The following is a 9836-nucleotide window of genomic DNA, read 5'->3' on the forward strand; positions in this document are numbered from 1 at the left end:
CTGGCTGGCTGGCTGGCTGGCCACATTGTTGCACGCATTCGAAATTCGAATTATTGAAAAGTGAAAAAAAAACACAAATAAACACAAATAAACAAACTGTGTTCGTAGTATGTGCGTCGGTTTCTAAAAGAAAGTGAAAAGCCAGCGCTGACAGAACGCAGTGTTAAGCGTTAAGCGTAAAGTGCGCCGCCTAATGGCCGTCAACGTGCAGCGCCAGGACCAGCCTCCGCCTCACCCGCTCTCAGCTAATCGAGCTGGCCGCGTGCCTCTGCCTCTCCATGGCTGCGTGCTTGCAACACGCACGACTTGCATTGCAGCCCATTTTTATTACAATTCTTGCATCTAAGGCAATTACGATGACTTTGAGCTTAAGAGAAGATTCTCACCTAAGATATCGCATTTAACCAATTATTTATAGCCTCTACAACTATACGAATTAAGAACTCAACATTAGAAGTAGGAAACAGCTCAACCAGCAGATGGCCCGTCTGTAAAAACTCTTTTAGATCAGTTAAAATTTAAATTTATGCATGATCTATTATAATAAGACTCACCAAATCTTAAAAGTTCTGCTAGTTGCACTTCTTAAACATAGTCAAACTTATGAAAGTAATTGCTTAAATGCATAATTCTCATTTGGCTTAAAAAAACTCCTTCTTAATATATACTGTAGCCACAATTATCCTTACATTTGCCACAATACATTACCAGACCTAGAGTCTAATCTAATCTAGTATTATATATGAAATGAGTTAAATGTCGTGCGTGGACACGCGCCCATCTCTGGCAGCCAAGCGGCACTGATCCACAGCAGCGGGCACAGTCATTCACAAGTTTTGATGCTAAACAAATATGACTAATTATGGAGGAACTGAGACTGGCGCGCACTAAACAGTGCCACATAATGCGATCGTCGTCTTCGTTTCGACGTAGATGGGCAGTCCGACTACGACTCCGAGTACGACTCCAACTGCCTCCAACCCCTCTCTTTCCCAAGTGGCCAGTAACCAGTAACCAGTATAAACACACACAAACCCAAACAGAAACACAAATACAAAGCAACACCCGCAATTTCGCCAATTCGTGGAAAAAGAAACAAAGTAAAAAAATACAAAATAAAACAAAATCATGCAATTGCAATTGCGAACTGTATGAATGAAATTCGTTTTACGCGACAATCGCTCTTCATCTCTACCTCTACCTCTCCCTCTCTCCACTCCTCCCTCCCTATCCTCAACATCATCTTCGCTGTCGTCGTCGTAGTTTTCACGGTATTTGGCCATAGCAACTCAACTCCCTCCCCATTCCCACGCAGCTCTGGTGGCAGCTGCACAGTGGAATTGCGGCAACCAGCAGCTGCATGGCAAACACTTAAGTCAAGTTGAGCAGCATGTGAAGACCCTTCGCTGGGGCAATGCGCCCGTCAGTCTCATGGCTGAGGATTTTGCCACGGCTCTGAGTGTGCTGCCGCCGGAGCAGCATTGCATCACCTCCTGCATGGCCAACTATCAATCGCAGGCCTGCAACTTTGCCGACAAGTATCGAGTGCCCAGTGTCTTTACCAGCTACGCGGAACTCGCACGCTCTCCCAGTGTTGGTGAATACAATTTCTATGCTTAACTCCTTGAAGATTTGAGCAGATTAAGATTCTATGTAAGAACTCAATCGATTTTGTAGAGCATTTATGGTTTGTCCTCCTTCAATTTGCAGACGCCGTTTACATATAGCCGTTGAATCAGATGCAGTGCGAGCTATGCCACCTGATGCTCAACCACGACAAGCATGTGCTGTGCGAGCAGCCGCTGTGCATGGCCGAGCACGAGGTGACCCAGCTGGCAAACAAGGCTCTGGCACGTGGCTTGTTTCTCATAGAGGGTTTCTGGTCGCGTTGCATACCCGTCTATAGCTTTCTGCGGCTCGAGATTAGCCATCTTGGGTTGGCCTCGGCACGCAGCACACATCTCTGCAATGCGCTATGTGGGCATAGTCAAGGATCTGGCTCCGTATGCCATACAGCTAGCACTCTGGATGTATCGAGAGGTGTCGCAGCAACGCTAATGGCGCCGATGTGGTGGCCTCCATTCAGCTGCTCTTCCAGGGCAATCGATACGCTCGACAACAATCATACGCGGCAGCAGTGGCAGCGTGAATCTAAGTTCAATTTTAAAATAATTTAAATAATTTAAAATTAAACTGCTAAGACAAAAATATTATAAGTTGCTTAAAACCAGAAATAAATAACTATTTAAGTAAATTGTTTTTAGTCAGTACAAATTAAACTGTAAACTTTAAGAAATATAACATTTTTTATTTAACTCAGCTATAATTATTTTGTTTTTACTTAGATATGAACAATCCGTGGTGTCAAACGTCCTTGACTTTTATTGACATATCCGGCGCGGGAAGTACGCAAATGCACCTTGGGCGGCTGCACAAAGAGCCAAAGATTAAACCATTCCAAGAGTCGACTGATGACCAACTTGACCAGTCAAATCAAAGAGATGCTTGTCGATAATTGTGAGTCGATAGAGCTACAACACAAGCAAGCAAGCAGTCTGCTGACCAGGCAAGCAGTGCTGAGATCGCATTAGAAACTTTCCCAATTAGTCAAATGTTTCCCACACAAACTCTTAAATTGCTATAACATTTAGCTTTTTTGCGTGGTTAGTCAAGACACTCGTCAAGCAGTCAATCTTAGCGTATGCAACAACCACCTGAGATTGCTGAGCTTTTTGCAAATATTTCAAATTCGACTAACTTATCTTGAAAAAGCTTCGTGAATTTTGTGTTGCGTATTTTCTGGAATTTTGTGATGAAGCATTGAAGCAGTTTGCGAGAAAGCCCGAGTTGTTTGAGTGACTAACACGTCTATCGTCGTTGACTGCCTCACACAACACAGCAGCTGATAACATTGAAGGACGCTTATCACCGGCAAGTTTTATGTGTAAACAATTGCACAACAATCAAATTAAAAGCTTTTGTTTTCTAAACATCTAAAGCCTACCGAAAATTAAGGGGAAACTGGGTCGTCGGACAAGGGGAGCACAAGTCAATATATATAAATATATATATATATATAATAAATAAGAATGAAGGTCTGTCTATATATATATTTATATATATAGCACATATGAGCACCAAATCACGTCTGCCCGTCTGCTTGAGGCCAAGTAATCATTATGTTTACGTTGACATTTGATTTGTAACGGAAAATTTTGTTGGCAATGAGCCGGCCAGTGACTTGAAAGCGCAACATGTGTTCTCACTGTTCACCTGATGATGCAACTGGAAGTGCAACTGGAAGTGCTCTCTCCAACAGGCCAATGGCATCGCAAGGGTTGGCAACGTGGCCTTATATAAGAACATTTGCATACATTGATCCAAGAACCGGGTGTATTATGAAGAACATTTTAAATAATTTAAATACTCGAGACAAAAAATTTGTTTGTTTGACATTGTCATTGCCTTTTTATATTTTTTGTTTACCGCGCATTTTGTAAACACAACACAAAAAAAATTTAATTGCGCAGCAAAAATTGTGCAAAGCTTTACACGTTCTCACTCTGAAGAACTTTTCGCACTCTCATTTTGTGCGAGAGTGAGAATGTGAGCACCGTAACTGACGCCCCAATGGTAAATGGTATCGAAAATTCTGAAATTAAAATTTGCTGAGCAAAACTAGAAAATGAACAAACAGTAGGCGAAAAGGCAATATTATTAAACTATTTAGCCAGTTTCTGTGCTAGACATCACTTTGTTTCAGAAATCGTTTCAGAGCTAGTCGGAAAAACAAAATACTAAAAAAGATTAAATAAAAACAAATTCTGGAAGTTTCTCTTGGTGCTATTGTATAAAGTTCTATGAACGCAAAGCAGGTGAAATCCAAAATTGATATGTAGAAAAATAATTTTTAAAATAAACTCGTTTTGTTCACAGGGTCTGTGAGCGCGAGAGCAGTTTGGCAGCCACTCTCACAACTAAAGAAAACGGCGAGATAAAAAGCTCTCGTCGGGTATAAAAGCAGGTATTCAACACCGAGAAAAAGTTCAATTTCCATTCGTGTTTCGAAGCGAGGAGGACGTGGACAACCAGTAGACGTGTCGCATATGCACCAAATAAAATAAAGAAAAGGAAAAAAAAACTCGAAGCCAAAAGAATCTACAAAGATAAAGAAGCCCTCAATTACAACTCATTTTATATAAGCACAAGATCTCAAATACAACATGTCTGAGGCACACTTCGATGAATACGAGCACTACAACTTCGACCATGGCAAGCACATCTTCTCAGGCCACAGCGGCAAGCAGCGCTCCAAGAAGGAGGCCAGCGAGCACACCAACCACTTTGACCCGTCGGGCCACTCGCGCAAGATTTTGACCAAGCTGATGAACACCAACAACAACAAGAAGACTATAAAGAACTGATGTCCGAGGCCAAGTCAAGGCAGCAGCAGAGAGAGACACAAAAAAATATTTGAGTAGGAAGAGAGTGCAGAACAGAAAAGAAAAAGGAAACGGAAAGGTAGAATTAAAAATCAAAGCCAGCAGCATACTGAAGAAAGGAAGAGAAGGAGGAAAAGAGAAGTGGCTTTAGCGGCGGCAGCTGGCACTGCTGTCGGCTGTCGGCTGGAAAGCAAAATACAAAAAGAAAAAAAATCAACACTGGAATATCGTATTGAATAGCTAATAATTTCAACAATTTCCTAAACTTACGTACTTTTACGGACTTATAATTTTAATTTTATTCTTAGTGCGTTTCAAATTATGAAGTTTACTTTAGGTCTAACTTATAAAATAAAAAGAAAAACAAACCAACTTGATATGGTATTACATTTAATTGAGAACATTTGCGGCGCTTGCATTGAAAGTGGAACTCTCACATACACACACGCAGCGGGGCAAAAGCTTTTAATATTCATGCAATGTCTGACTGCATGCATCTCGCCTCCGCTTTGGGTCTGTTTTCGCCTGTGTGTGTGGCTGAGTGCATATTTATAGCCTTTTCGTTGAACTCATTTGCACCCAGCTGAACGCCTCGAGACGACCGCCAACCACATGTTTTCCTTTGTTTTCTATAGTCAACAAACTTCGATGTAAAATGCCTATGCATGTGTTACAAATGTACACATTCGTAATACATGACATTTGTACATTGCCAATTTAAGCGGAAATAGTTGGTGTTTATGAAAAGTTATGCTACACGAACACAAGATTTATTTGGTTAAAATCATTATATAAAAGTTCCCAGACTTTTCTACGGATAAATCAATAAGCGATGTATTTTAGTTATGTTCTTTGTTAACAGCTGCAATGTTAACGCACAGAACGCGAACTGTTATTTTCAACAAATTTGTATCATAGCAGCGAGCTTTCTGTTACAATGTGGCCAGCTGTCACATGTGCGTAAGAATCGTTCAGAAATTCAACGGTTGTGCCACTGCTCCGTACGGTATGTTCTATTTGCTAAGCAGGCTAGCTGTAATCCACAATATTAATTTCTATTTAGTTTTCACTAAAAAACATTCAGCTAACTGTTCATATTTGCAAAATTTATTGCAGTATTAAATTATAAAACAAACGTGAGTATTCCAATGCCACAATACACCGCTCACAGAGCGTTACAAAAAAAAATCAATAAGCCAGAGCAGAGGCAACTTGGTGACAAATGTTGCAACTTGCCCGGCATTTGGCAATTAGCAGTGGCGATTTGCGCTCTGAACTCTGTGTGTGATAAGAGGGACAATTGCTATTACACAATGTTTCAACTCTATTTGCAGCACACCACACCGCACACACACACAAAGAGTAGAAAATGGCGACGTTCCTCAACGTAAATTCCGTAAAGCTGAACAAATGGCAGGTGGCTTTGATTCTTGGCACACCCGTCGCCATCGGCCTGGGCATGTATATGTTCAATCGGCGGAGCAACTGTGCCAGCGATGAGGCGACAAGTGGCAAGCAGACGAGTAAGTCGAACAAGGATACAGGCAATACACGCCAGAAGGGTAAAATGGAGACGCAAACGTTGTCCATTGATGGCACCGCGCCCGATTCCGAACTGGAGCGCAAGAAGAAGAACGCTGAACTCGGCGAACAGCTATCGCCGCTGAAGGAGGCCAACAATTACAAGACAGAGGGCAACAATTGCTATCGCAATGGCAAATACGATGAGGCAATCAGTTTTTATGATAAGGCAATCGACAAGTGTCCAACGGAACATCGTATGGACATGGCGATATTCTATCAGAATCGTGCTGCCTCCTATGAGATGCTGAAGAAGTGGAGCAAGGTCAAGGAGGACTGCTCCTTGTCGCTGGAGTATAATCCGCGCTATGCGAAGGCCTATTATAGACGTGCCCGAGCCCATGAGGCTACCAAGGACATGATTGAGTGTTTGGATGATGTGACGGCCACGTGTATTCTGGAGATGTTCCAGAACAACAACACCATCATGTTTGCCGACCGTGTGTTGAAGGAGACTGGTCGCATCGATGCCGAGAAGGGCCTGCGCGATCGTGTGCCTGTTGTGCCCTCGGCGAGCTTCATCAACACCTATATGCGATCCTTTATAGCCGATCCGTTGCAGACAATGGAAGTGCCGCCCTCATTAGTGGCGGATACGCCACCACGCGGCTTCCTGCGCGCCAAACGTGCCTTCGAAGAGCAGAAATATGATGAAATCATTGCGGCATGCACCGAGGAAATTGAATCCTCGGAGGCGGAATCACAATTCAAGGTGGAGGCGCTGCTAATGCGTGGCACATTCCATTTACTGTGCGGCTCCTTTGCCGAGAGTAAGCCCGACTTTGATGCCATTCTGGCAAACGGTAAGCGAATGCTAAAAAGATTGCCATTTGTTTTTATAAACTAGAGTAATAATTGAGTAATCTTTTGACAGAGGATGCGGATGTGACGCTGCGCTCCTATGCGTACATCAAACGTGCAGCTCTCTTCATCCAGACGCAGGAGCCCGACTGGGGATTGGCCGACTTTGTCGAAGCCGAGAAATTGACGCCCAACAATCCTGATGTGTATCACCAGCGGGCACAGATTCTGCTGCTGCTGGAACAGATCGACATGGCACTGCTGGAATTCGAGAAGGCGGTGCGCCTGGCACCCAATCATGCGATTGCCACCGTTCAGAAGTGCTATGCTGAATACCGTCTGGCCCTGATGACCGGCGACCAGAAACGCCTGGAGCGTGTGATAAAGGACTTTGAGGATGCCATCGAAAAGTTTCCCGATTGCGTTGAGTGCTACAGTCTGATGGCTCAGGTGCTGGCCGATCAACAGCAGTTCGCACAGGCCCAGCATTTCTATGAGATGGCCGTGAAGCGGGCGCCCACGAATCCGGCGCTGCTCGTCCATCAGTCCATCATGATGCTGCAGTGGCGTGGCGATATCGAAGCAGCTGTGGCGCTCCTCAATCGTGCCATCGCAGTGGATCCCAAATGTGAGCTGGCCTACGAAACACTGGGCACTGTCGAGGTGCAACGGGCCCAGCTGCAGCGTGCCGTCGATCTGTTTGAGAAGGCGCTGCTCTATGCGAAGAGCAAGGCGGAGCTGGTGCATGTCTACTCGTTGCGTAACGCGGCACTGGCTCAAATCAATGTGACCCGCAAGCTGGGCATCGACATGAATTCCGTTTCAGCGATGGCCCAGACCGGCCTACTCGGCCAGTAGATGGACAGATCAGCCAACACCGCCCAGCATTTAGACGATTCGCGCACGTTGTGCTAACTAAGTTAAAAAACAAACCCAAGCCCCAAATCCAACACATACCCATCATCCATATTATGCACACGATAAAATCTTGTTTTAGTTATTATGCTCCTTAAGTTTAGCATTGAAATGAAACTTTGATGTCTGTTAATCATATTATTGTGTATTATGAAACATATATACCTATACCTATATATATATATATACATATGCATATATATATATATATAAATCTATTATAATGTTGCCTAAGTCAAGACTATACCAATAGTTAAATTTTAGTCTAGGTTGTAATCAATATAAACATTTATAATTAACAATATGAGAGCATTTCAGACGCGAATGGGCATCTCATTGTAGGACTGCACATCGCCCGATATATAGCCGGCACAGACTAACCATAATGCGGCACGAATGGTGCCCACAATAGCGTACTCTGATTCCAGTTGCTGCAACAGTGGCATCAGCAGGCCAGGCAAGGCGCCCAGGCCATTGGAGATACCCATCAGGGTGCCGGCGAAATTAGGACTCATGTCCAGCGGGAGCAGCTTGATGCCCGCATAATATGCACCAAATGCCAGAATGATCCATGAACGTGCGAAGGATTCCTGGTGATGCACCAAATGCATGGAAATGCTGACAAAGACCAGCCAGGACATTAAACGTCGCGTCTGCGTCCGACTCAATATGCCCTTATCAATCAGATAGTCACTCAACGATCCGGATATGATCGAGGCCAACCAGCTGCACAGATGAGGCGCAATTAGCTGCAAACTGGACTCGAGTTCCATCCATATGGTTTTGCCATTCCTTTCCAGTTCATCCAGGAGCTGTACTAGCTCTTTGGCCAACTTCTGTTGACTCCAGTCGTGTTGCATATTGGCCACGACCAGTGCCCAAATGGGTGCATTCATGAGCATGCTGCTCCAGGGCACATTTCCACTGGCCCCCGCATCTTCATTCACCAATGTTGCGCTGACCTGGTCTCTGATGTAGTCCAGCTCGCCGCTTTCGATATAAGGCGAGGCATCCGGACTGCTGTAACAGACCAAGACCTGCCGGAGGTAGCAAGGAAGAGATCAGGAGATAATATTGGGTAACAGAAGGCACCACCTGATGTTCCCAAATACTTACGAAACCAACAAACCAGAGCAACGCACCACTGCCAACTACATAGAAGGCCACAGCCCAATCCTGATCGTTGAGCCCAAATCCACTGACCAGATGCGTGAATGTGGTGCCAATTTCGCCACCACTTAGGACACAGCTACATAGCAGTGCGCGCTCCTTCTCTGGCACCCATTGGGCCAGCAAAACGCTAATCGCTGGAAATGTTGGCCCCTCGCAGACGCCAATTAGCAGGCGCAGAAAGATCAGGGCGTTGGGGCCACCATTGCGCACAATTGTTGGCGTCAGCAGCGTCAGCATTGCTGACAATAATATGGAGCCACCCAGAATCCATTTGCCACCGTAACGTTCCGCCAAACGGCCGCCAGGAATGTGGGTAATCATATAACCTGCATAGAAGGATATGGAGACCAAAGCTTGCACCTCCTTTGACCAGATATCGGTGCTGTTCGACGTAGTAATAAAAAGATTTTGTGGCAACTTAATTTGCAGTGTGTTTTTGTGTTGCGGTTGATTTGTAGGGCTTCCGCCTCCCCTTTGCCTTGTCGGTGGATTGCTGGGGCTGCCCAGTTCCAGTTCTCCTTCCACCTTCAACTTGTTGGAGTCCCGCACAATACGCTGGAGTGTGAAATCCAAGCACAAGCGTATTGCATAGGCATTGATGACGGCCAATAAGCTGAAGCAGCAAACAACCAATCGCTGCGTCACCTGCAGATCTGTTGCATTTAGTTATAAGTTGGTCGAAACCAGGACCTCATTTCCCTTCCTTTATTTTTGGTACTTACGATTAAAGAGATCTCGTAATATGCATTGTATCACTGGCAGCATTATAAAAGAAAATTATATTTAAAAAAAGAAGTAATAATCCTATTTAAAAACCACAACTAATTTATATCATATCAAAACAATGATTTCAATGAGTTGTTGTTTTTCAAGATATTGCCTCACAATACAAGACTCGTTTTAATTGATTTACGCACTTTATTT

The 9836-nt window shown here is 44.2% G+C and overlaps 4 protein-coding genes across 5 annotated transcripts; 3 read left to right on the forward strand and 1 right to left on the reverse strand.

Annotated features, from left to right (window-relative positions):
- The first annotated feature begins 23 nt into the window (after positions 1-23).
- Positions 24-1778, forward strand: LOC116805694 (trans-1,2-dihydrobenzene-1,2-diol dehydrogenase). The gene is made up of 2 exons (XM_032739322.2): positions 24-1597; positions 1711-1778. Exons 1-2 carry the CDS (start codon positions 1432-1434, stop codon positions 1725-1727), a joined length of 183 nt encoding a protein of 60 aa, XP_032595213.1. The 5' UTR covers positions 24-1431; the 3' UTR covers positions 1728-1778.
- A 1059-nt stretch (positions 1779-2837) lies between these two features.
- On the forward strand, positions 2838-4814 carry LOC6566936 (nuclear protein 1). 2 transcript variants are annotated; one of them, XM_032739488.1, is made up of 2 exons: positions 2838-2931; positions 3937-4814. In XM_032739488.1, exon 2 carries the CDS (start codon positions 4224-4226, stop codon positions 4422-4424), a length of 201 nt encoding a protein of 66 aa, XP_032595379.1. In that variant the 5' UTR covers positions 2838-2931; positions 3937-4223; the 3' UTR covers positions 4425-4814. The 2 variants fall into 2 exon arrangements, with proteins under 2 accessions (XP_032595379.1, XP_032595378.1); XM_032739487.1 differs by lacking the exon at positions 2838-2931 and adding an exon at positions 3400-3875.
- A 636-nt stretch (positions 4815-5450) lies between these two features.
- On the forward strand, positions 5451-7872 carry LOC6566937 (mitochondrial import receptor subunit TOM70). Its single transcript, XM_001993345.3, has 3 exons — positions 5451-5578; positions 5777-6826; positions 6898-7872. The coding sequence occupies exons 2-3, from the start codon at positions 5812-5814 to the stop codon at positions 7680-7682; spliced, it is 1800 nt and encodes a 599-aa protein (XP_001993381.1). The 5' UTR covers positions 5451-5578; positions 5777-5811; the 3' UTR covers positions 7683-7872.
- A 120-nt stretch (positions 7873-7992) lies between these two features.
- On the reverse strand, positions 7993-9701 carry LOC6566938 (sialin). Its single transcript, XM_001993346.2, has 3 exons — positions 9635-9701; positions 8856-9565; positions 7993-8776 (listed from the first exon to the last, which is right to left on the reverse strand). The coding sequence occupies exons 1-3, from the start codon at positions 9675-9677 to the stop codon at positions 8054-8056; spliced, it is 1476 nt and encodes a 491-aa protein (XP_001993382.1). The 5' UTR covers positions 9678-9701; the 3' UTR covers positions 7993-8053.
- Positions 9702-9836: the final 135 nt, after the last annotated feature.

Source organism: Drosophila grimshawi, unplaced genomic scaffold (assembly GCF_018153295.1).
Source record: "Drosophila grimshawi isolate 15287-2541.00 unplaced genomic scaffold, ASM1815329v1 contig_1377, whole genome shotgun sequence".
NCBI classification, from domain to species: Eukaryota; Metazoa; Arthropoda; class Insecta; order Diptera; family Drosophilidae; genus Drosophila; species Drosophila grimshawi.

Coding starts and splice junctions, on each gene's coding strand:
- LOC6566938 (XM_001993346.2), bottom strand. CDS start 9,677: ATGCTGCCAGTGATACAATGCATATTACGAGATCTCTTTAATC. Junction 9,566..9,634: donor ATTACGAGATCTCTTTAATC/GTAAGTACCAAA, acceptor TAAATGCAACAG/ATCTGCAGGTGACGCAGCGA. Junction 8,777..8,855: donor TGCTCTGGTTTGTTGGTTTC/GTAAGTATTTGG, acceptor TACCTCCGGCAG/GTCTTGGTCTGTTACAGCAG.
- LOC6566937 (XM_001993345.3), top strand. CDS start 5,812: ATGGCGACGTTCCTCAACGTAAATTCCGTAAAGCTGAACAAATGGCAG. Junction 6,827..6,897: donor TGATGCCATTCTGGCAAACG/GTAAGCGAATGC, acceptor ATCTTTTGACAG/AGGATGCGGATGTGACGCTG.
- LOC6566936 (XM_032739488.1), top strand. CDS start 4,224: ATGTCTGAGGCACACTTCGATGAATACGAGCACTACAACTTCGACCAT.
- LOC116805694 (XM_032739322.2), top strand. CDS start 1,432: ATGGCTGAGGATTTTGCCACGGCTCTGAGTGTGCTGCCGCCGGAGCAG.